General features: G+C 38.8%; 1 protein-coding gene across 1 annotated transcript in view; it reads left to right on the forward strand.

Annotated features, from left to right (window-relative positions):
• HDAC9 (histone deacetylase 9) overlaps positions 1–26,943 on the forward strand; it is an 835,653-nt gene that overhangs the window by 725,835 nt on the left and 82,875 nt on the right. The window contains exon 24 of the mRNA XM_037056286.1: positions 514–632. Within this exon, the coding sequence (XP_036912181.1) occupies positions 514–632 (119 nt within the window). The remainder of the gene's footprint in view (positions 1–513; positions 633–26,943) is intronic.

Below are 26,943 nucleotides of genomic sequence, written 5' to 3' on the forward strand. Positions count from 1 at the left end.
TTTTCTTCACAAGAATCACCCCCTACCACGACAAATATTTAAAAATGTTTTTTTTTAAGTTGGAAAAGCAACTTTTTCCCAAAAGAAATTTATAGTTCAAATTTACACCAAGTTCTCACTAACTGGAGCAAGCGGGGTTTTCAGGACAGCGTCAGCTTTCCTCTGTAACACATTAGTCACTCCCCTGGAAGAGGCAGTTTTTATAGGCAGTGGGATAAAACAGCCACAGATGTGCATGGGAAATGATGGGCTTAAGAATGTACCTGCAAAGCATTTTTTTTTTAATTTGGAGGGAAAAAAAGATGAAAGATAGAAGACTAAATTGGGATGCTAAAAAACAGTGATTCTGTATTAGCGAAATGATAAGTTTTTGATCCGTTTCAAACAGCGTTTTCTTTTCCCCTTTCCTTTATTCTTGGGAAGTTCTTGAGAGAGTGCCAAGTCTTTTCACTGCACAATTTTTAAAGGTATTTGCCGTTCCCATGTGTAACTGCCTGCCTTTTTACTGTGCAGGGCTGTAGTGACGCCTGTGGCCAAAGAGTTTAATCCAGACATGGTCCTAGTTTCCGCCGGATTTGATGCATTAGAAGGCCACGCCCCTCCTCTGGGGGGTTACAAAGTGACGGCAAAATGTAAGTATATCCTTTGGGGCTTTAAGACATGCTATGACATAACATCTTTAGATTTCTAAAATAGACGGCACCTTTTGCAGGGGTCTGGTCAAGTTAGGTGAGACTTTTGAAATGTGTCAGATAGTGTTTACTGCTCTTTCAGATTCACCTCTTTGTAGAAATTGGCCTTTCAGAAAAACAAAGTTGATTTGTTTCATTTGGTGGACTTGGGGGGACAATTCAGAGCCTTTATGGTTTCAGGAGTCCTGTGTTGCTATTTAAAGGTGTGATAGGGCTTCTGTTTAACATAAGCTGAATGACTTGAAAGGTCATGAGTCTAGAAAAGCTACTGGACATTTTACAAGGAAAATCGAGGTTACTGTTTTTATTCCATTGTACTTGGAGTAAAAAACAAACAACAAAAAACCCCCACTCTTTCCCAATAACACTATGATCTTTGGGTTTGAGTACGATGTGGTTCCCGTGCTCACAGGCTGTGTACATGCCTACAGGCAAGGTTCAGGGTTTTCTGTTGTGTTACAAAGATTAATTTTTTGGCTGTGCTACTTAGCAACCAGACTCCAAATGAACAAATATTTTTCTGTTATATTTGCATTTGATTGATGTGACTTAATGCAATTTGACTAGAAAGAGTCTTTCTTTAAGAATAATTTCTGTATTATCTGAGTGTGAAAACAAGGGTATGCATAGTCCATGCATACAAATGTTTGCATCACAAAGAATAGGATCCATCGTGTTTTTGAGTGATTGGGGGGTGGGGGAAATGGAAACAAACAAATCAAAACCAACCGAAATAGTTTTAAGTGAGAGAGATAAATTTGGATCAAGTGTGTTTTATTAATTTGAATAGGACCAAAGAACCAGCATCATGCCAACCTTTGTCTTTAGTTGGCATCTCATGTGAGAGAGTTTTCTGCTCTCTAATTATTCCAGTAACAGTGTTAGGTAGTAGCTATTTTTAACATCTATTATTTACCCAGGGTTCTTAGTGCCTTGTTGCCTATTGAAAACATATTAAAAGAAGCACCTCCACAAGCACAGACAAAACATAGTAACTCACAACTTTTGTACAATATAATGGAGAAGTATATTTGGTTATATCAAATATCTTTATAAGCTTTTTACTTTCTTTCTGAATGCCACTCAAACAGAAGTCATTCTTTCCTTTAGAGATAAACCTCATTTGAGTCAAGATTGGTGAGTAGCTTGTACAAAATAAAGGGGAATAAGTATTTATGCCCCAAATTAAGATAAACCCAAACAACAGAAAATCATGGAACAAAGATGGAAATCCAGAAAAGGTGTTCCTTGTTATTACATCCCAGAATCTCCCTCTGGAGGGATTTATTGGAGGAATATCTGTATTTGGGTCTTTCTCCCTGCCCTGAAGGCAAGTTGTAACAAGTCCACTTCTCAGAATTAGCTAGAAGGAGTTAATCTTTTTGTTTGCTTGTTTCATTTTTTTTTTTTTTGGCCAAATCAAGTTCAAATATCAAATGTCATCTGGTTTCTACCTCTTGTTAGCTTCAGTACAATGGGCCAAAACTTTCCTTGTGTTTCTTTATCCATTTGGGGGGGACATTCTTCACTGCTTCCTATGCCAGGATATTTGTCTGTAATCTCTCCAACCTCTCACTTTTTCTTATTTTTTTTCCTTTCTATGTTCTTTTCTACTCAGCGGCCATAGGCTGCCTTACTAGGTGATTTGTTTACTAAGAAAAGCATACATGAATTATAAGTGATTTCATAACTGGCCCTTTCTTGAGTACATGCAATTAATAAGGAAAAGATAAACAATGAGGAGAAGAAATCTTAGAAACCAAGGAGATTATAGTTAGAGTTTATCTAAAATAGTTCATATATTTTATAGGTAGGTAAACTAATTTATACTGTGATCTGAAATAATTGGGGTTAAAACCAAAGTGCTTATCCTGAATTTGTAGTAGATGAACTTACATAAGGCTTCTACTGGATTTTTTCACTAAAGAGAAAAAAAGTGCATTTATTCTCATAAGATGCATGAGCATAGAGAACTCAGATGCTTACTACAGAGGCCACTGTGGTGCCTAGGACCCTTAACTTTTCAAGTGTAGTCTGTGATAGACGCTGATTGGCCCCCTGCTACTTACATGAAAAACAACAGAGCATCACCTCTGAGCAACTGTTTGTACGTATCAGCCCATGCAGGCCTGAATTTGCCAGCTGAGATGCTGCCACCTTCACTAGGCAGAGGTTAGCATCGCTGGACAGCTGCATAGTTACATATTCCCCAAATAGCTCACCCCTGGGTCTCTTTGTTCTCTAAAACCTGGCAGATGCCTTTAGGTTGCTTTGGTCTGAAAGTTCTGAACAGGCTGTTTCTATGGGGCCTTTGCTGTCCCACCATGCCAGAAGTCATCCTCTCTTTGAGGGGAATCCCAAAATGAGGCCGAAGTGGGCTAAATCTAAAAGTAGGTGACTATTATAAAAACATTTCTCTCTGATTGTTTTCCCATTCTGAAAAAACTCACCCTGGCCCCAGGTAGAATGTTCAAGGATTTCACTGGGCAGTTTTGCGATCACGTCTGAGATGCTAACATTTTGTTGTCTTAGCACATTGAGTGAATATTTTTAAATAATTTTGTTTGATATTTAAGAAAGGAAAGGGTAAAGTCAAAACCAATAGTGTTTTTGTTTGTTTTTAAACATTTAATTTGTTACCTGATTTTTTAGAGAACTGGTTAATACTGTGACAAAAGTTTTGGTCCCAATACAGGGATCATTTAAAATTAAAGTTGGTTCTTTGCTGGTCTCTTTTTTTCCCTCTTTTCTCTCATTTCTTCACATATTAAATGTTCTATACTGTGAAACTACAACACAAATATTCAGATATGTTTCTACTAAAGTTTAAAATAGATGGTCTGACTTAGTTCTTTGAAATCAGTGCTGTCCTTTCAATGAACCACCCTGATTACAGCCCAAGCTAAAAAGGAGTAAGTATCTTTGTGTCCTACCTGAAGCCTCGCCCCCAAATTCACATTGAATCCATCAGTTTGTCTTTTAAAACACTCTCACTTTCATCTGATTGTCTTCAGAATAGTGTGAGAGGGTTGGCGTGACAACTAAGTGCAATGTTCAAACAATAACATTAAATAAAATTTATTCATCATATTGCAGTAGCCCCTTACTGTATTGTTATCATTAAAAAGATATAATAAAGATTCTTTAGTTCAAATTCATCTTACAAAAGAGGTAAGATGAATTTAAGTTTTTTTTTTTAATTTTAAACACATTTACATATTCTCTACTTTCATTGGTTTCAGGTAGTGAATTCACATGTGCAAACTGCTTTCATCATGTGTATAAAATTTTTCCTTTTCTTTGAAATAATGCAAAGGCCATTGTAAGATGATAGCCACGTATGATTTAAAAAATGCTTCTTTAATAAACATGAAGTAGTTTCACAGTTCTTGAGATAGAAACCATTTCCCTCAGCAAATCCGTAAGTGGGATTTTGACAAGTAAAGAACAGCTAATGGTTGGGGAAAATATCAAATAGCATATCCTCGAGTCTTGAACTGCCAACTTCGCCGTGGTAGAATGTTTTATCCTTTGCGGAGAGCGTCCCCTCTTTTCCCCCCGTGACCATCTGTCTGACGGGGAGTGGGCACCCCACTCGGTGGGGCAGATACCTGCGTAGATGAACCTGTGCCCAGCTGTGAGTTCCTCCTGGGAAAGCACAGAAACCCTTGATGAGTCAGTCCTCCAAAAATAAACCTCTAAGAAGTTTCCGCGCTAAACCAGTCAACACATAAGTGCCAAAAAATAAACTTTGTTAAACAGATGAGGCTGTGTTGGTTCACATCATCTGCTGATGACGGATGTATGTGCTAACAAACTTCATTATTTCTCCCATTTAGAATTGGCAAGAGCTAAATACTCTGATTATATTTACTCCAAGTCTTTTGTTTGTGAAAGAAATAAAAATCACTGCCCCTAAGTCCTATTTGTCTTCCCCTCCTAAACAGTGTCATAATTTGTGTTTCTTTCCGGTACACAAACACACACTCCTACAATATTTTAGTGAGTGTGGTTTCAAATTTACCATACGTACAGCAGAAGGTAAGTATTAAATTATTGTTCTGTGCATATAGTTTATGGAACTTGCTTGTTTTGCTTTTAGCATCTTTGTTTTGACATATACTCATAAATATTTATATATCCTTTTACTTCCTATATATTAGGCAATTATGGACATATACTATTATGTATTTTATCTATCTTCTTCTGAATGGACCGTTAAGTTGTGTCTGGGTTTTCACTCTGACAAACAATGTTGAAGTGAAACATCACTTCTCCCACGTCTTCTCTTGCCTAGGGTGTTACCTCCCGCAGACGGTTCTAGTCCTGGTGCACTTGTTTCTTTCTCAGTATGTAGCACTTGAAAACATGGGGGAAGCAGCTAAAGAAAGAAGGAACACCTTCCACCTTCCTCAGCTACTCCTCAAACCACAGCCCTGTCCCTTGTCTCCCTCAAACATGTACACGGGCACCCCAAAAGCTTTCCTCTTCCCTTTACCAGTCTGTGCTTTGTATATCACACCCCTTCCTTCCCCATTAAAACTGCCAGAGAGCATTCTGTTGTGCACTAATATCCTTCGAGTCTAATCCAACCGTCAAGGGAAAAAACAATGGGCTGGAAGTCATGAGATAGATAGATTCAAAAACATTATTTTAAGATGTTTTCAATAAATACTTCAGGATTTAAACTTAAATTGAAAAATGATTTTCTACTCAAAGCCAGTAACTAGGAGGGCACAGTGGTCTTGAGGTGGGAGGCGTGGCCTGGTCATCCAGCAGACGAGTGATAATCCTGGTATGCGCTCTTAGAACAACCACAGGAGTGTCACGCAATCTCTTGGAGGTTGTTTTCTCCACCCTGAAGGGAGCATTAATTTCATCCTGGCAGTATTATTGTTATTGATGACGGAGCAATAATACCTGCTGGCAGTCATTGAATATTTACTCTGTGCGAGGCACCATATGCGATACTTTTTTGCATCAACTCATTTCATATTTATGACTACATGAGATAATATACACAAAGAACCCTCTGTGTATGTTTCTATTGTCATGATTTTTGTATCTCCTTATTATCCTGAAGTCACTAACGAGGATTTAGCAGTCATTTTAAACAGTGAGAGGAAAATTAAGTGGCTCAGTCATAGAGCTGAAGAATAACAAAACCACAACTCAATCTCAGGTCTTTTAAATTCCAGCTTATAATAGTTTCCATTTGGCCCAACAAGTTATTAAAAATATTCCACATAAATTAGTAGTTTTTAATTGCTGTAGAAGTGTAGTCTGAATTGTGAAAAATATGGAAAATAAAAGGACATTCTCGCACCAATAAATTACTTACCTGAGTAAAACGCTTTAACAAAAGAGTAAGCAGAGCTTTTTATATGTATAGGGGAGTCTACCCGTTTGCAAGCCTTATTTGCCATTTGTCATGGAGGATTCTGTCGAAGAACAAGTCAGGGACCTAGTCTTTAGCTCACATTTTTTCACATACATGTAGTCTCTCCATTGTACTATAAGCAAGTATGAGGCCCCCTGCAAAGGCAGGAGGAAGTAGATTTGCAAGGCATTTCTATTTATAAATTCATTTGTGCAGCATAGTTTCCTTGGATATATCTTATGGCCAGCCTAAAGAAGCAACACAGCTAATTAAGGAAGAAAAAGTGTCAATGTGTAAAAAAATAACAAAGCTTAGATTTGGGGATGATTTGATTTTGAAATGACAGCCAAAAGATTTGTTCAGTGAGTGCTCCGTGTCTTACTGTTCCCCGGCCTTCATTTTCTCCCCCCAATTGCCTGTTTCCTTGCACCACCTGACAACTCAGATACCAAATTGTAGGAGAATACTTTCCATCTGCCGTGCTCAGTTCCTAATGTCATGAAACAATCCTTAGGCGAGGGTGACTATTACTTAACTTTGAAGAGCCAAATTGCTATAACTGTACCATAACTGGGGCCAGATCAACATTGCTTTTGAAAGGAAAATATATAAGCAGACTTTGCCCTGAGGGGGGATGGCAGCTGCAACAGTAGAGCTAGACGTGGGCTGAATTTCACTGATGCTCAAATGCACGTTTTTGTATTTTAACAAGTCGGAATTGGGATGCCTCTTACATCTGATGACATTTCATTATTGGATTAGTAATGTTCTTTTTATTTTTATAGTGGTCTATTAAAAATTGGTCACAATTATTTTGTGCCATAATTGATGACATCTTAGATTTAAAGAAATATAGTATTTTACTTTTTGAAATGTTGTTTTAAAAATACCAGTCAAAGGCCATAGCTAAAATTATAGCTTAGATTTCCATTTTATATTTTCAGGCTTCCAGTGATTTAATAGAATCCCAAGAAAGTAAAAATTAAAGTCACAGTACCAACAAGCAAAAACATTATCTGGGAGAGATTTTAGATAGTGGATTCTCTTAATGTAATTTGCTGTTAGATAAAAATTGTCCTTCCGTGGCCTGAAATTTCTGTGACCATAGGTTCCGACTCTATTGTGATGACCCCTCTAACTAAAATCATTCATTTCTTCTTTCACAGATTAAATCAATACAAAGGAGAGTCAGTCAAACAATTGATTATGTCACAGGTCAATACAATAGTAAGAGTATGGGCCATAGCTATGTGGCTGAGACTCACCTTCTAGCATTTGTGTGGCTGATGAAGTTATCAAGGACACTATGGGGAGTGAATGTGCACTTTGCATTTATAGGAAGTTTTCCTCATCCTACTTTTATGGGCTGGAGAGTCATTACGGTCTAGTACAGTGGTTTTCCACCTAGCAGGCATGAGCATCACCTGGTGGCCTTGTCAGGCTTGCTGGACCCCACTCTGAGAATTTCCCATACCTTAGGCCTGGGGTGGGGTCTGTAATTTGCATTTCCAAGTTCCCAGGTGATGCTGTGACTCCTGGTGTAAGGACCACATTTGGAGAACCACTGTGCTAGTTACAGAAAGGACAGACCTAGGATTTGGAGTTGGCTGGTCGGCAGTCTGGGTCTAATTAACTGTACACTCATTTTTCTGTTTTTTACTGTACTTGTTTCTCAAAGAGGAATAATATAAATCTGTTTTGCCTAATTTAGGGATATTATGAGAATCAATGAGTTATAATGGATTCAACAACATGGTTTCTAATATGTGACACTCTAGATATAACAAGATATCAATGATATTTATTTTATCTATTAAATTTAGGGATTCTATTGTTTTTCATACACTTAATCTGGGTTCAGAATTCACATGTCTTTTATCCATAAAACACTTAAATGTAAGTCAGAATTCATACATCGAAAAACTTTTGCAATAATATATGAAAATAAATGCTAAAATATTTAGCATTGTTTTGAAGTGTTTAGCATATTTAAAGATATTTTAACACCTCCAAATTATTTTTATGGAGATATAATTGTGGTATAACCTTATATTAATTTTAGGTGTATAGCATAACAAATATTTGTACATACTGTAAAATGATCACCACCATAGGCCTAGTTAACATTCATCACCACATGTAGTTACATATTTTTTTCTTCAGAAGAAAACTTTTAAGATCTACTCTCAAGCAATTTTCAAATATATGATACAGTATTATTCACTGTAGTCACCATGGAGTGCATTACATCCCCATGCCATTTATTTTATAACTAGAAGTTTGTACCTTTTGACCACCTTTACCCACTTCCCCCACCCATCCACCTACTGATGCCTCTAGCCCACCAATCTGTTCTCTGTATCTGTGAACTTGTTTGTTGCTGTTATGGTTGCTCTTATATGGAGGTGGCTAGGATCTCATGTCTCTTCGTGTCCCTGACTTCTTTCCAGGAGAACTTCCAGACGTGTCCCAGGTGATGCTGGGGCCAGCTCATGGTCACAGATAAGTCACCAGGAATTTCAGTGATAGTTTTACCACCAGGTCTTACGAATCCAGAGAGTTATCAATAATTAGACTTTTTTGCCTAATATTCCCCCCCTCAGATAGTTTCAGACCAAGAGTCATTTCCAAGAACTTCCCTTTATCTCTCCTTGCAAGCAGCCTTACTGGGACTTGGTAGAGCACTGTGGACTCGCCATATCCTTTGGTAGGAAAACTCTGTAGAAATGAGCTTTCTCTTGATCTCAGAATGCGATGCATTTGCAATCAAACAATACGAAAAGTGACAAGACAGACATATAATTTTCTTCCAAAATAAAAGAAAATTATATGCCCATGAAAAGCAGAGCGCATGTGTTTTTAAAATGCAATACTTTTCTTAAGGAAGTTTCCTCATTCCATCTCTCACCTTCATCCAGTCACGAAGTTTCAGTGCCTACTTGTTCCATAAGAAATTGTATGGGACTAATCAAATTGTAAACTCTGATTCATCTCTTCCTATCTTTTCTTCAAATGTTTAGCATAGGAATTTTCAGTGTAAATGAGGCACCTATATAAGAGTATTTATTTTAATGAAGGAAGTAAAACAAATGCCCAGACTTAGGAAAATGCAGTTTGTAAAACTACATTGATTACCGCATATTTTTCGACTATTCACATTTTTTTAAGACTGACTTATGCTTAGTCATACAACAATATAGTCTATAGGAAAGGTCTGTATTCCCTGCGGTTTTTCTCCTTCCTCTGACTTCGTAGAATTTTTTTTGTAAACTAGAAAAAAATACCTATTTCAAAATTTATTTTACCAAATCATTGACCATGTCTGGCATATCATCCCTATGCTTAGTATTCCTTCTTGCACTACAGTGCACTTTGCCCCTCATACCACACATGGCCTCTCTCCACCTCATCCTTATCCCATTTGCTCACCATGCTCCAGCCTCGAACACCTTTTCATCTGTCTATCAGGCCCAACTCCTGTCAGGGTCTTTGTGAAGGATATTCCTTCTGTCTGGAACCCACTGCCCTTCGGTGTTCCCTGGCTGTCTTCTCAGCTTCGACCTCACCTCAGAGAGATCTTCCCTAACCACTGTGCCCAACCCCACCCCATCCCACCCCACCCCAACCATCCTCCATCCCTTTTCCTAATTTTTCTTTGCTAAGACTATGGTATTTGGGTCTATTAGATGTTTAATTATCATACCCAAAGGGGTTAAAATATCACCTCACTCATTGTCCAGGCTCAAATCATATTTATTGACCTTCAGCTATTGAATGATTATTCTCTTTAAAAAAAGAAATCAAGTCACCTTATTCAAAATGTATTTCAGTTCCATAAAGTCAACCTAATCTTTTATTTGGGAAGTTTGGTGCATGTGTACATATTCCAGATATTTTTTAGTAAAGATCCATGCTGTGCTACGTGTGTTGCTATGTGATAGCAGAAAAAAAGGAAGGAAAAGAAAAGACAATGATTCATTCTGGCAAGCAGTTTTAGGTAGTAGATCAAAAAAGCAGGCCCTGGAATGGAACTTTCTAGGTTCAACACTTGGCTCCGCCACTTCTGTGTGTGTGTGTGTGTGTGTGTGTGTGTGTGTGTGTGATATTGGACAACTTACTTTATGTTAGTGGGACTGAGTTTTCTCAAACACAGATGGGACTCTCTGTTTCATTGGTTTGTGGAGATTAACTATGGCAGCCTATTTTTCAACCTAAAGAATGACATTTAGTAAGCACTCAACAAAAGTGAGTGAATAATAAATAGTCTTAAATTTTTCCTGTGCCTTGAAAGCGCTCTGGATTGTAACAAGTTTCATGCATGCAGAGTGTGTTACTCTTATTGGAGTCGAATAGCCCTAGGTCTGTGTCCCGATAATAATGTATAACTGTCTGGCTTTTAAATGCTTCAGACTAACTCACAGATGAAAGCTAAGCCAATGAGCACTGTTAACAAAATGCATGAGGGCAATCGATTTGGGGAGATCACTTACGTGAGTGCAAGGAATCCCCCACACTTGTGCTTAATAGGGAGTCAGGCTAGCTAGGCATGCTCATGTATAGGGGAGTAACATAGTAGTATAGGCTATTAATATTTGGGGCAAAGAGCAGAATTCTTCATTTAGTGAACATTTCCATGAACATCTAAAATATTATCATATACAGGAAAAAAAGACTGTTCATGTTGCTTCAGATAAAAACAAGGAATGAAATTGAGGGAACATTTCTGTTGGTGATTGGAAATATATCATATCTACTGTTACTGACCACCTTCTCAAAAGCAGATTTTTTTAACACTCCGAGGTAAAGAACTTTACTGTCGTATAAAACATGAAACAACGTTTATTTTTGAGCAATTTATGGAAACTTGTCTATAATAGTATCAATACCGTGATGTAAATTTTTAAATAAGATGGAAACTAGAAAGGTAAAAGGATAGTTGGAGCTAGAGATGATGAAAAACAAAGGTAAACCCAGAGAGACCGGACAGGCCAAGATACCATCCTCGGGGTTTAATTTACTTGGCCAACCCCTTCGTAATGCAGACAGTATAGAGTATTTGGGCAAGTGTGTCTGATGTGGGTTTCACAGCACGTATTTTCGTGTGCGTCGTGTGCCGTTGAGTCAGCTCCCACTCCCGAAGACCCTGTGCATGAATGAGTGATGTCCCCTCCGTCCTGTCCCCAGCAGCCCTGCTCAGTTCCTGTAGATTCAAGCTGAGGGCTATTTGAAGAAGTTAATCCATCTCATATTTGGTCTTCCTTTTTTTCCTGCTGCCTCTGTCTTCCCCAGAATTATTGTCTTTTCCAAAGAACCCTGCCTTCTCCTGATGTTTCCGAGGTAGGACCATGTATTTGTGCACTATATGAAATCCATCATCTCCTTCAGGATTACTTATCTCAAATTCAAAAGCAATTGCCAGCTCTGTTCATTTATTTGCAGTTTTCTGGGTCTACTGTAAACAGTTTTCTCAGATGTTGTTATTTCGAGTCAAAGACTTCTTCCCACAGCAATGCCCTTATGCACAATAGTTCCTTCCTGTTTTAGAGTAATTATCTAAATAAGGCACACATTGGAGTCCCCAAAATCTTTTTGTTGTACAAATAGCTGGCAGAGGGAATAATTTATTAGATGCAGCTAATTTTAGAAACTGACAGGCGTGTGAAGGGCCTAAAGAAAACGGAGGCGTGTCAAGCTACTTGGGATGATTTCAGGAAGGTTGTCAGCTTTAAGAGCCACGTTTTATTAAGGATTGCAATGGTTATTGAAATGTTTCCTATTGTTTTACTCAGTAGTCTCAGGAAGACTATTTGGCACAAGGGTGAAAAATGAGATATGCAATTAGGAAGACACCACTGCAGGCCCTAGACAGTAAATCATTGCTTACCAGACTTAATAACTAGTAAGTGCCAGGCCAAAGTACTACCACAGGCTTGTGCGAGAGTTCAGCCTCTTCATCTTCCCAGCATGCCTGCTGTTGTACCTCCTTCCACGACTGTATGCAGAGGTGGTGTTCAGGTGTTTGGCAAGAGGAGAGTAGATTGCAGTCACCTCTCAATCCCAGTGGAATAGATCACACAAGCTTCAGAAGGTTCATCATCTAGAAACTAAAATCCCTTACACTGGCCACAACTGTCTACCAGGGGCAGCCCTGGGACCACCTTCACATGAGACAGGGGCGTTGGTTTTCTAACAGCCTGGCAGGTGTGAATGTCAATGAATCTGTCCCCTCTGGTGGCAGGGAGGAGGGCGCTTCCAACTGACCTGTTTGCTGACTCCCACATCAGAGAGGAACAAACTTGAAGAGCAGAATGTTAAGTAATTCTTACTTGCAACCAAAGCCACAATACCCCCCTCCAATTGTCCTAGGTGGGATTACTCCTTTTACTTCAACATAACACTCAAGAAAAAAATGGAGAAGAATAGGGGATGTGGTGTATTGGAAATTGCACTAGGAAGAAAGTGACTTTTGTTCTAATCCTCATTTACACACTAATTAGCTGTTTTAAAAATTGATATCTCCAGTCCTCATCTTTAAAATGAAGTATTTGGACCAACTAAAGAGTGGTTAAAATTCTCTATCTAGAATAGCAAGAACTACAAACATTTAATAAGTGTTTATAGTCTATGGAAGCACATTACATTTACTTTCTAAGTTTTTATAACAATGCTGTAAGATAAAGTAATATTGCTATGATCCTCATTTTACAAATGAAGAAACTAAAATATAAAAGAAAATATAAGAAATGGCCTGGTTTATGAAAGAACTACAGCTGGTAATTCCCGAGTGGTCTGGCTTCAAAGCTGGTAAAATGTATTTTCTGTCTATATTTATGTCAGAACTGGACCTCGAAAAATTGAAAATAAGGAGAGGTAAGGACCATGATGCATTTAGGACTTGCATCACCATTTGGATGCAGGTTTACTAAGTTTGCTCCTTTGGCTACAGTAGCTATACCTCTCTCCCATTCTGCTATTTCCACTCTTTTTTCTTCTTTCCTGGAAGGTTATTTTGTATGTTGAGAGCATAAAACTCTCCACCATGAAGAACTGGGGCCCTGCCCTGTGGAGACAGATAGAGGTAAACTTGCGCCCTGTGTACCTATTCTTCCATGATGCTTTATGAAAAGATAAGTGACGGGCAATGCAGAGTGGGAGAAGGAGGCCGATTGCATGCGCACACATAGAAAATCCAAAGGGTTCGGAAAAGTGTATTTGATTTTGTCCCAGATGTACAATGGTATTGAATCTTCCTCATGAAGGAAGGACTGCCAAAACTGCTTTCTTGGTAGAGATGAGATTTACATTGTAAAGATAATTACTGTTGAGTCGAAGGAGCTTAAGTTTATGTTCAATCTTTTGTCTTTTTAAATACTAGATTCTTCTCGTACTGGGCCTTTTTTCTAACGTGAGTGTTGAGATCCTACACACGGTTCCAAGTAGGCAAAAGGGTTAAAGGGGCAAAAAACCCATCAACAAAGAGAGCCCTGAGTACTTTCTCATGAAGGCAGTGGTAATAGACAGAGGTATGCAAACACCTCCGTGTGCAAGGCCCTCCCGCTGTGTCCTTGCCCATCTTTTTATATTGATGGTGATAGTGATGTCTGAAGGGACAGAAAGCTGCAGGCTCTAAACAACTGCTGGTTTTGTACACAACCAAGCCCCTCAGGGGGACAGTCTGCAGTTGTGCAGTTGTGCAGTTGTGCTCAACACAAAGAGCTGCAGGGTGAACGGGAGCTAAGGTGTAACCTGTACTCTGTGCCTCAACCAAACCCCGTGGTCTGGGTCAACATTTAACGAGGAAAATGAAACCAGGAAAAAAAAAGAAAAGTGCTTGCTTCATTCAGCCAGTAAACATTGGCCACCTACTATGTGCTTGATGATGTTGTAGGTCCTGGGGTTACATCAGTTTGAAAGAATCTAAGCACTGTTCTCTGGCTGCTTATGTATCCAAGCTATGCTGTCTAAAAGATTACCCACCAGCCCCATGTGGTCATTTAAATTTGAATTAACCAAACTATATATTTCAAGTGCTCCATAGTCATGCAGAGCTAGCAACTGCTACATTGGACAGACTGATACGGAACATGTGCATCATGGCGGAAAGTTCTTTCAAAGAGCATTTTCTGGTGGTTAATGACTAAACACAATAAATGAGTAGCATAGAGTACATTGGAAGCTGATGTGCTGTGAATAAAATTAAAGTAGGGAGCCCTGGCCAGGTAGGTCAGTTGGTTCGAGGATCATCAGATACACCAAGGTTGCGGGTTCGATCCCCAGTCAGAGCACATACAAGAATCATCCAATGAAGGCATAAATAAGTGGGGCAACAAGTCTCTCTCTCTCTCCCTCCCACCTGCCCCTTCCCCACTCTCTCTCAAAAATCAATTAAAATTAAAAAAAAAGTAGGGAATGGATAAGGTTATGCTGGGAGAAATGAGATTTGCGGATTTCGAGGTGATGATCAGAGATGGCTTCTCTCATAAATGGCATCTGCACAACCACCCCAGGTGAGAAGGGAGCAAGCTGTGAGGCCAGCACAGGGAAGAGCGTTCTGGGTGTGAGAGCAGACAGGGCCGAGGCCATGGGGCAGAGGTTCCTGGGAGTGCTCTGGGAATAAGGAGGTGAGTGTGACTGAGGTGACGTGGTCAAGGAAGAAGAGAGGTGCAAGTGGCGAGCAGTGGTTCTGTTCTGATTTATAGTGAAAGTAAGTGAAGTGGGTTTGCCGTCACACTGGATCTGGCACAAGGGAGGGGTGGGGGTGGAGGATAAAGGGTAGCTCCAAAGTCTTGAGTCTGGACACCAGATAAGAAAGAGCTTATGTTTACTGAAGTGGGGAAAGTCATGGGAGCCAGTCTGAGACAATTCTCAGGTGTTCAGCTCTGTGCATGTTGGATATGAAATGTTTCTTAGACATTTGAGAGCAGCTTTCCAGAAGGCAGGGGGATATGTGTGCTTTTAGTTCAGGCCAGAAGGTAGAGCTAAAGGTAAACATATAGCTGTTGTCAGCAGGTAGATGGCATTTAAAGTCATGCCCCCAGGTGAGTTCACCTATGGGGCAAGTGCAGTTAGAAAATCGATCTAATAATGACGGGGTTTGGGACACTTCAACATGATGACATCCGGGTCAGGACGAGGAGCCAGACGAGGAGATGCCGATTGTCACTAGCAGAGCAAGGTGTCCTAGAACCCAGTTGAAGCCAGTGGTTTAAGAGTACAGCATAGTCAGCCGTATCAAATGTTGTTGATGGGTTAAGTGAGATAAGAACTGTCTGCTAAATTCAGTAACACAGAGGCCACTGCTGACCTTGGCAATGAAGGGTTTGATGAGTTAAAGGCCTGGTTAGGGGAGAGCATTGAAGGAGAGGAGTTGAAGATTTTATGTATATACTATTCACTTTGTGAAGAATTTTGTTCTGATGGGAATTAGGTAAATGGAGCAGTAGGTGGAAAGAGGAAAATGAGCATTTAAAAAATCAATATTAGTAAAACCAGAGCATATCTAGTACAGAGCCAAAAACCAAGGCTGTTGAAAAGAGAGAAGAGAATTAATTTCTGGAGAAATGTCTTTGACTTTATGAAGGGCATTTGACCTGGTGTGTAAATGCAAAGTTGGGACTTCAATGTATGGAGAGTTTCTCCATAGCAACAGTCGGAGAAGCAGAGCGCATGGGTCCAGATGCTGGCAGGTGTGTGAGTGCAGTGGTAGGAGATTTATGAAGTGTGCGTCTGATCGACTTCTTCCTCGGTGAAACAAGAACGAAGGTCATCACTGAGAATGAGAGCAGGAAGGAGATTTGGGAGGTTTGAAAACCAAAGAGAAGATACAATTAGCTAAGAGAGAGGAAAAGGGAATCTGTTAGAAGATGGCATGAAGCCACTTTAAGGACCCACATGAGTTTCATGGACATCATTTCAAAGTGAGACAATTCATTTTCACCAGCCACATCGAACAATCATTCAGGCAGGGCTGAATGAGAGATAGAGAAGCAAAGAAGCAATTTTGTGATGCACCATGAATTTTAAACTGGTTAAAGTCAGGAAGTGAGAAAATGAGGAGTGTAAGGGAAATGAATAATTGATAGGATCAAAATGAATTGCAGATCCCCAAATTATTCCAGTTGCTGTAGTAGTGGAGTCAACTGAAAAGATAGGCACTGATGATATGAGAGAAGCATGCTTGGAATTGACATTATGGAAGGTTCTGATTAAAGGCACCAGGGCATGATCCTAAGAGTGAGTCACCACATCATATTCTAAGCTACATCAATTCACAAAGGGAGTTACTTTAAATTCTTGTTAGGTCAGCATTCATTCTTTCTGACTTGAAGTATCATCTCTTTATGAAAGAACAAAATTTCTAATACACTCATAAGCTGATGCTTAAATTTAAAAATAAAAAAATAGGGTAGCACATTCTCCTCAGATAGTATCACGTAGATAGAGCATTTTGGCTTATCTCTGTGAAGCTAGACAATGCAATCTTGGAATTTGCATTTGACCTGAAGCTTAAGCTTCTTGTTGCACCCAATTTCCAAGAGTTTCTTGTATGGGGACTTAAATACAAACCCAGTAACAATAAGCATTATTTAATTTTGTTTAGTCACTTTCTTTATGAATATATTTGTAGAAGAGAGTGTTTGGGGTGTAGGTTTTTGACTATTTGACTCCACAGCCATAAACAAACAATTGATCCATTTGTCCAAACAGGGAAAGCTCAACAACGAGCAGGTATATGTTTTGTTACCACAAAGGGGAAAAATCAGGAAGATACATTTCCTAATATGTAGGAAATTCTAAGTGTTATTTGTGAAAGAAGGAGATATTTGATGAGATACAGATGATGCTTATGTTTACATTTTATTTTCCACTAGGGTCTTATTTATATTTATTCTTGAGACATAAATGTGGAAATATTTCTGCTTACTGATTTGAAGATTTATTGGCAGTCAATGGGGAAAAAATAGAAACTGGACAATTGCTTTAGTTAAGATTTAAGAAAAGCGTGTACATTTTCTCCAACTTTAAAAAGACTTTGATAAAACACTCAATTTGGTCTGGAGGGATTCTTTCACCATTGCCTTTAAAAGTACAAGGTATAACCTTATCTTCATTAAGTGCCACTGAATGTCTGGCACCACATAACTAACCAGAGAATTGGTAGCTTAGGGTCCATGGGATGCCTCAAGTTCAAAGGGAATAGAGACATCCTGTTTGGTGTTGTATTTCACTCATGCTGTTAAAACTGCCCAGACCTCCTTAAATGTTTTCTTTTTCATTCTTAAGCATGATCTTCTTTGTTCCTAGAGAATAACACAAAGCATAATAAAACCCGATGTCAGAACAAATAATTTTCATAATGTGTCACAAGATTTTATTTTTAGCTACAAAGGTCTTCTTTCCTTTTATACAAAAAGATATCATTTTTTAATGATGGTGGAAACAGGTCACACACCACTTCTGAGGACCTGTGGCTTGTTAGAAAAGAACGAACATTGCTTTAAAGTTACCGATTTTAACACAACACCTTAAAAGTGCAGATTATGCTATTGAAACTTTGTAATGAAGTCTACTGAGAAACAATGAAGGTAGATACGTAAACCCTAACTTGTCCAATTAGGAAAATTCATTCTCAATTTCTAAGATCATAAACATGAACAAATAAGGTGTTTAAAACTACTTCTGCATCTAATGACATTCTAAAAGATTCTAATATGTTCATTGAATCCAGAAATTTCGCATACTAATTTTTTTCTAATATAAAATCATGACCTGTAACTTTCTTGAATGTCTCAAAGCTTATTTTCATTAACATTTCCTATTTTTTAAATTTAAGTCATAGAAAAAAAATGCTGGCTGAACAAAATCTGGTCTGACTGAAGTTTTCAGAAATGACTTAGTAATGTTTTCTACATAATAATTTGTAACAGAGGGTGATAAATAAATACCAAAATAAAAGTCCTGTCTATAGGATGCATATTGAAGCTTGTCTGTTATTTGGAGAAAAATTAATAAGGTCTCTCAGATGATTAGTTTATTGAATACTTTCTGAAACCCAGCTAGTGCTCAAAGTGAGAATTCGTGGTCTGTCAGAACCCTAGGACTTTGCACACTTCCCTTTGTTTTGTAGGGGGGAAATATATGAATAGATAAATGGTTACGTGGCTCCTTTAATCCAGTGTTACAATGACCACAAATTGTTTAAAGGAAGCTGCGCAGCAGCTTCTACTACCTTCATCTGCAGAGTATCAAGTGATCAAAGTTGAGGTCACATTCAGTCTGGCCATGCTTTGCTGGAGAAGGTCTGGTTAAGTTGCCTGCTTTGGCAACCAGAAAGAATGAATGCTGGGATATAATTCTACATATAATATTTTAAAATTTATTTTCATTAAAAATTTTTATGTGTGATTTGTTAATGTATGTTACATGGTTACAATTAGATTTTAGTAGTGACTCTAAAGCAAATGTTATTTTTCCCCATCCAAATGTCCTTTAAAATTTGTTTTCTTTTCCACCCTGTCCCCCATTGCCACCACTGCACAATGGCCTGGATCTGATGCTATTCAAAAGCTGTGCCCGTGTGTGGTCTATCTAGATTGCTGCTTTGTACTGTGTATCTTAACACGTCTTCTCTGAATGCCGCAGTGTCCCCAAGAATAAAGAAGGATTATATTACCATGTAAAGTTTTGTACCTACAGAGATTAGCAAGACATATTTTGTACATTTAAAGAAATGACCTCTTCTGGGGCATGAATAGATGGTTACTGTACTTATAAAACACTATTTTAGACATTTCTCAGTGACACTAGTTCTCAATTATTGTATCATTTGTTGACCCATTTGTTTCATTTTGAAATATGTATTGAGTCTTTAAGATACAGTAGGTGTTCATGGTCTGTTCCGAGAGACATTTCCACAACTATGGCAGTATCGATGTAAAACACTTTCATAGGCCGTGGGAGCGCAGGTGAGGAGGTCCATCAGTCTACCTGGCTGAAAGGAGACCTCGCTGACAAGGTAACGTGGTAGGACGTGGCATGTCGAGTGTTACTCAGCCAAATGGAAGAGGCAGCTGAAGAAATTTCCCATCGATGAAAAAAATTCTCAAAGTGCATGGTGTTTTCATGAAAATGATACATGGCCTCATACAGATAGTGGTTGTATGTGAAGGAGCGTGATTAAGACAATGCATTAGCTCTAGGGGAGTTTCCTGTGAACACAGAACAAAGTGAATTTTAGTAAGCAGAGCCGAGGGAGGCAGCTCTCCTTTTATTTAGGTTACAAACTCACTAAAAGGCTGTGTGCTTCTCTGTGTGTTTGTATGTATATATGTACCTGCCTGCCTATCTTATCTGTTTGTCCATCCATCCATCTGTTATCATTCTATCTATGTGGAATTCACTTTCACAATATTTAAATGTAAAAATGTAAAAAATGTAAATTCCTGGCTAAAAAAAAAAGAAAAAGAGTAAGTCTGATTTAATTGATGACTGGTGTGAGAAAGCGGACTGGTATTGCTAATTCTATTGACTGGTAGATATTTTTCATAAATTCAATGAGCTGAATCCAGAGGTCCACTATTTTAAGGAAGTATTTTTAAAGTACTTATACAATATGCTTAAAATACATCCTTTAAAAAATACTAACTCATAAAAANATATTTAAATGTAAAAATGTAAAAAATGTAAATTCCTGGCTAAAAAAAAAAAAGAAAAAGAGTAAGTCTGATTTAATTGATGACTGGTGTGAGAAAGTGGACTGGTATTGCTAATTCTATTGACTGGTAGATATTTTTCATAAATTCAATGAGCTGAATCCAGAGGTCCACTATTTTAAGGAAGTATTTTTAAAGTACTTATACAATATGCTTAAAATACATCCTTTAAAAAATACTAACTCATAAAAATATTAGACATCCCTTTTAAAATATGCAAGAGACTATATAGTTTTTTTTAATTCTATTAAGATTATACTATCAAAAAAGTATGAAGATTGCTGAATTAGAAAGTTATTGCATAGGGAATGTTTCCAAAGTATGGACTTTGTTTTTGGAATCTCCACTAAGTTTACTGCTATTAATGAGAAATCATGTTTTAATCTTAGGATATATTTGCTCTGGTTTCACTAATTGAAAACATAACTGTGGGATGAGTTACAGACTGTTCTCTCTCAGAATCAAAATGCTAATTCAATGTCCCATCAATAGAGGGCACTTGCTGTGCTGTGTTCGGATTTGAACTGAGCTCTTACGTGATAAATAGCAATCAGCGTGATTGAGTGAACTCTGCCTGCTTGCTAGCATTGGCATCATTTTCTCTGAAAAGCACACTTCCTATAGCTGACCATAAGCTTGATCTCTCCTTTTCCCGTTATCCTTACTGAGATTTATGAAGAATCTGGCAGCCTAGGGCTGGGTTATGTTAAAGATACTGATAAAAAAAAAGAGTGATTTTAAAATTTCATAGGCTCCAGAAGATGGCAAATTTTATTTGTTTCACTCCAAAATTAAAATCAGTAGCATTTTAATTATTCTCTTAGAAGACATAGTGGCTAGCTTAATTTACAAAGTAATACGATTATAGTGGTTTAATATTTACAACTGATGTATTAGTTTTGAATTATTCAATATAATTAGTGTCATCTATCAAGTAGTATGGTTAAAGGCAAATATTCACATCAACCAGATTGTATTTTTAATAAACTAGACACTTTTCATGACTTGGCATATAAAAAATTTTATGTTGGATTTGAAAATATTAAGACAAATTCAAATGTCTATGCTTTATTTCCAGATATCAGAAACTGAGATTCTCTTATGTGTTTTCTGAAATGAAATATTCTTTGAAACAATTGATAGATGGAACATACAATTCGAAAGATTACAGAAGAGGGATTCGTGTCAGTGGGTCTGAAACAGTTTTTCTAATTTAAAAAAAAGGTCACACAATACACTCACAGGAAACAAAGAATTCCAGCAGTGCAGCACAGCATTCCAGAGCTTTTTTCTCTGCCCAAAGGATGTATGAGTTTTGTGAATACATACTTTCCTTTTATATTAATTGGGATAGTCTTACTTCGAAGTCTACAGAGAGCAGCTTAATTCCCCAAACACACATCCACAGACACACAGGCACACTCACACCTACACATACTATTGTTCTTTAGAGAGGTTAAGGTCAGTAAGCTTAAAATACGTATTGTCAGGATGGGGAAAGCTTTACAGAGCTGACACCAACAAGCATGAAATGTACTTGATCCTGGGATAGTGTGAAAACTATGAACAGATTCAAGAACAGATGGCCCCTATTCACCCCATGTGGCTAAACACACAAATGCCAACCTCAGAGACGCCTTACCTTTGCCCTGTCTGTCCCTTCTAGGCTGGGTCTGTTATATCAAGGGTTATTGCCTTCTTGGCCCACCCTGCAATCTGCTTTTGAAGTCCATGGCCAAGAAGCCAGTGTGAGACGCCATTATGAGAGAGGTGTTTGCTTAAAGATATAGTCTGAACAAGATCCCATGGACCCCTTGATCATCTGGCAAGGAACCACAAACTCTAGCCAAGATCTTCTAATCCCCTGAGGATTCAGAACTGCCCACCATAAAAACATAATGGCCTGTTTATCTGAGCAGCCAGGAGATAACATCTTAAAGTTACAATCTGGGTTACAGACTGGTGACACGAAGCAATAAGAAATTCAAATACCTCCCTCACCCTGGGAAAAAGAACATGTGTGCATCCCGACATATAGATACCACTGGGCGCTCCTTTCTCATGCTAATGAGAGTCACAAGTTTCCCAACATTTTTTGGTGAAATAAATTAAATATACTTGGGAAGAAATGGCTGGACCCTGCCCCTTACTCCATTTGCACGCTTAACTATTTTTGAAGTTTGGGACTATGTTAAGAAATATTCCCACTGGCACAATCAAGTGAATTTTTGTGGCACATTTTGACTTCTTTTCAAAGATTGCTTAAATTCTATGACATTAATCACGATTGTCTAATAAAACACTACAGAGGTTCCCAACGAGATGCCTTATTCCCAGGACTCCCATACTGCAACAGATCAGACACTCATTGTTCCGTGTGTGTGCTTGCGTGTGAAAATAATATATTTTCTCCTGTGAATCTTTGATTTTCTGCTGGGGAAAAATTTAAACATCTCAAAGTTTAAAAAGCCTCCAAAGGCCTGTTATTTGTCTGCATTGCTGACGTTAGGAACAAGAAAAGCTAGATTTGATATTTAAACTATGTCTATTGAACACATGATCTAGCGGAGGTTCTATGACCATTTGTTTCTAGGGAGTCTGTTTGTTATTATCAGTCAACAGGGAGAACAACGTGCCTGTGTGGGATGTCCCCCCTCAAATAAATGACTCTCTGGGATTAAGGGTAGCCATCAAATGAACCACTTAGTTGCTAGGCTTCTTCTCATTTGATATTATGGGTATTCTGGCATATCTAAATATGACCATTAACTAATATATTTCTTTTTAACCAGTTTCTAAATACTCAGTAGGATTATTTTCATAATCAAATCTATTTAATCATAAAAATGGGCTCTATATATCAATGTAATATGTTTAATATAATCATTTTTATCCAACCTGCATATATACACACACACACATATATTTGAATCTACGATATTTAACCAGTAGCTTTTTTTTTAGCTCTCTTAGGAGTAAGTCATATTATTTTACCTCAGATTTAGCTTAATCACAAGCTTTGCCTTGCCTAGTTTTACCTGTTTTCTTTTCTTCTGCCTTTTCAATAACCCTGTAAAGTGGTTGAGGAAAGTTACATATAAAATTGCTCTGAAATGTGCAGAAATAGCTCCAGTCACAACTGTGCAGCACAGTTCTAAAGCTACCCTCATGGGCAACTGCCTGTGGAGTCTGCAGCCTCTGACCTCCTCTCGAAGGGAACACCATCCCAAACAGTCCGCCCTCCCTGGGGGTGGGAAGTAGTGCTGCTTTCTCTTGCAACCCAAAAAGGTTTTATTGGCTTTAAGAATTTGTTTAATCAAATCCTAGTAAAGGTCCCTCTCACTCCTGGGGCCCCTTAGTAAAGTACGGATTAGGGCAAAGCCTTCTAATGTGTCCTTAGGAGAGTCATCATGGCGCGATCCGCGGAGGGGTGGGGGGAAATGAACAGCCTCCAGAAAACAGCTTTTAGCCAAAACTAGAGAGAAAAATGAGGCTTTGGCAGGAAAATCTCCCTGTGTTTGAAACAAAACTATGGAAGAAAAGTATGTCAGTAAAAAAGATTTCCCCAAAGATTCGTTTAGAATAGAATTTTCAATATAATGAAGATAGAGCGCTTTTTGAGAACCCCCTGTAACAATATTTCATTCCTAATAGAATTGCCTGAGAGCAACTGAAGCAACTCAAGGAGGTAGCGGAAAATACTTGATTGAGTAAACTGTATCACTGAGATAAATAAAAATGCCCTTACCTCTGTGAGACATCTTGTTGGATTTGCTAGAATGTAATTATTTTGCTAAGGAATCAAAGTAGCACACAAGCAAAAGAAGAACACTTTTGATTTTAGTCCCCAAGGAATAGAAACTGTTAGGAGAAAGAAATTTCATACTATGTATGAGTGAAACATTTCTCTGCCCTAAATATGTAAGCTTTCTGAACCCAGGATGCTCACTGACCTCAGTCCTTGGAGTGTTTTCTAACAAGGATAACTATCTGCAGGAAGAGCACTTATTTGCACATGGTAGTACATTGTGAAGGGTTGGACAAAACATACTGTGCAGAGATACCCCCTGCCTTGTAGGAAAGGGAAGTCTGATATAATAAAGTACTATACGCCATTACTCGGGGGGAAATTAAATATATTCAGTCATGTGCTTGCAACAGCTCTTTGCAGGCAATTTACATGCTCAGGCCAGAGTGTAAATTTATTGATCACAGTAGGAGAAAGGGAAAGCTTTGAAAACGGATGCAAACTTCAGCCTGGTGGTTAAATATAGGAAGGGCCATGGAGCTAGGCAAACCTGGATTTGGGGTCCTGACTCAGCCTTTTGTAAACTGCTTGACCTTAGGCTAGTTGTTAATCTCCCTAAAATTAATTTTCCTCCTTTATAAAGCAGAAATAACAAGTATACTCATAGTTCATGTAAAATACTCCCATGTTCCTAAGCCATACTGTTAGACCAAGATTAGCTCATCGGTAATAATCGTCTCAAGCTTTAATCCAGTTTCATCTTTTTCGACTTCCTTGTTACATATTCTTCCTCTTGATACTCTTTGAAATAGGCCTTCAGTAGAATTTCCTCTCTTTTAACTGCGGACATCCACAGATTGTCTGTTTTTAACTTTCCTTATATTCTCCTTTACCATGATCTCACTGAGTGTCAGTATTTGACCATGAAAGGGTGAGTTTTCCTATTCTTGCAAAAAATGTTAACAGGTTTCCGAGCTTTCTTGCCAGCTATTTACTCTCACGTCTTCAGTCTCTTTCTGCCAAATGTCCTCATATGTCTTCCTACATCCCATCCTAAAATGGAGCGGCTATTCTGTTCTGAAGGTCTCTTCTTTTCATTGTCAGTCACCATTAGTCAAGAATGTACCATTTGGCTCACTTGGCTTTGGGATCTTTGTAGTTCAGCATGCTGTTCCCTCTCTTTATTTTATAAATCTGGAGTCACTTTAATGTTTCAAGTGGAATTGGAGCCAGATACCTCATATTCTGCTCACCTCTCCGTGACCTTTACACAACTGGCAAAGGATCTAGAATAAGAATAATGCTGGCTACAAGATTCTGCTGACTGTCTCAAGCTGCAGCGCTCGTAATTACAATAGGCACAATTTCTATCTTTCCAAAAACACCCAACAGTTGGAACAAGCACAGGCTTTAAAATACCTTGGATTCAAAACACAATTTTCCCCTATGTCATTTAAATAGGTAAAGATTCTTTCTTTCTTTAGTAAGAAGTAGAAATGACTTAAATGGTAAGGTTTATTTTCTATTTCACATAGCCACACAAAGGAAGTAGAAGATAGCTATGAAAGACACACTGTTCTGTGCACTCCCAATATATTAGAAAAGGACGGCCAGCCAATGCCGCTGACAAGTTGCAGAATTCAGAGTGTAACTATGGTGGTCAGAGCACCAGACTGCCACTGTGGTGATAAAGTGTAACTAACATATAATGTGGTCTTAGCCCATTTATTAGTTTGCTGGGGCTGCTTAAAAAACAGAAATTTATTTTCTGCTACTTCTGGAAACTGGAAGTCCAAGACTGACATGTTACCATGTTCCATTTCTCCTGACACCCCTCTCTTTGCATGTAGATATCTCTCCCTCCCATATAAGGATACCAGTCATATTAGATTAAAGCTCCACCTGGTAGCATCAATTTAACATAATCTCCTTTTTATAGGGTAAGATTGTCTTCAAATAGGATTACATTCAGTATTTGAATTTGGGAGGGGAACACTAACACATCCCATAGGAGCCTTCATAGAGATTGCAATTTATTTGGAAGAATAAGATCTATTTTGCAAGCATGAATTCACTCTAAAACGCTGGGATTCGTAAAATACTGCAGTGGTTTATTTATCTAAATCAAGTTTGATCTGGCTCTGAACTGCCACACCCTCAGCATAAGTCAATAGGGAGTCCTCGAACCGTCCCCAAAGTCATGCAGAGACCTGAGGGGCAGAGTCCAGGAGGGGTGCAGAGTGAAAAGATTTCAGAGGAGGCTGCAGCCTCTAGACCATCACAGTTGCTGTCGTCCACTGCCTGAGCTCACGGGAGCCATTCGTAGGCAATACTTTGACTCACTGTCTGCCAAGCAGGAGCATGGGGATGTGGTTTGTTTCCCTTTGGTTCCCAGTTTCACAAGCTCTTGGTGTTCTGTGGCTGTGAAAATGTATATGGCGCCCCATCAACACTCCTTTTGCTTCCTGACAAAATGTTACTCGAAGGTAACCCTTGCTGTTGTTTGGAGAACCTAGTCCTTCACTTAGGGAATTTTAAACATGTGCTGCACGCTCTGTCTGCCCTCCGCATCAGCTGTCCAACCGGCTCTGCGTCCTAGGAAACCAACCTCTACACTCTGCAGTACCAGGCTCTCTGATTCTAGGTGAGTGTGGCCAGTGGGAGTCCTGGCAAGTGCTCAGAAGGCAAGGAGAGAGCGCCTGGAATGTTTCTTCTCCAACACCTCCTGCCGCTCCCACCTGGCCTTGGGCAGGGGCTACCTCCTTCTACTGAAGATCACAGCCCCCTTTGCTGGGCCTTGCCCCACAGCTACAGGTCATTCCTCTCCTTCTCCTTGCCCCTCATGCCTAAAGGTTGCAATGACCTCCCCCTGTTGCAAGTATTGTTCCCAACAGCTGGACCAAGGGAGAAGTCCCTTTATTAATAACCTGTCTTCTATACCCTTTGAGGTACCATCTGTTTCCTGCTGGGACTCTTAAATAATGTCACTAGGGCTGCAGTTGTGGCAATGAGAAAGAAAATTCACCATCCTCAACAGACTTATTTTCTGGGAGTAATGAGGATGCAGGAATTAGACGATTAGAAAGCAAACATGGCAAATGTTAGTAGAATGAAGTATTAAAGGGAATTTAAAATAAGGTGACATGACAGAGAGTGACATGATGACTACTTTAGATGTAGGGTTTCCCTTTAACACAAGTCCCTGTCTCCCTGAAATGATCTGTATTAGATGATCTTAACAGGGCTGGCGTTCCAAACAAAAGTCCGGATGGTCTTCTGTTATCTGGCAGCTTCTCTCCTCTCACCCACAAAAGCCATCAATAGCCTCTAAAGACCAGAGAAACTAGCACTCCGAACACAGAGCCTTGGGATTTCCCTGTGTTTAGAAGTGGGCGCTGTGTGGGGCAGAGG

This window comes from Sturnira hondurensis, unplaced genomic scaffold (assembly GCF_014824575.4).
Source record: "Sturnira hondurensis isolate 20B ecotype Veracruz unplaced genomic scaffold, ASM1482457v3 Scaffold0008897, whole genome shotgun sequence".
Classification (NCBI taxonomy): domain Eukaryota; kingdom Metazoa; phylum Chordata; class Mammalia; order Chiroptera; family Phyllostomidae; genus Sturnira; species Sturnira hondurensis.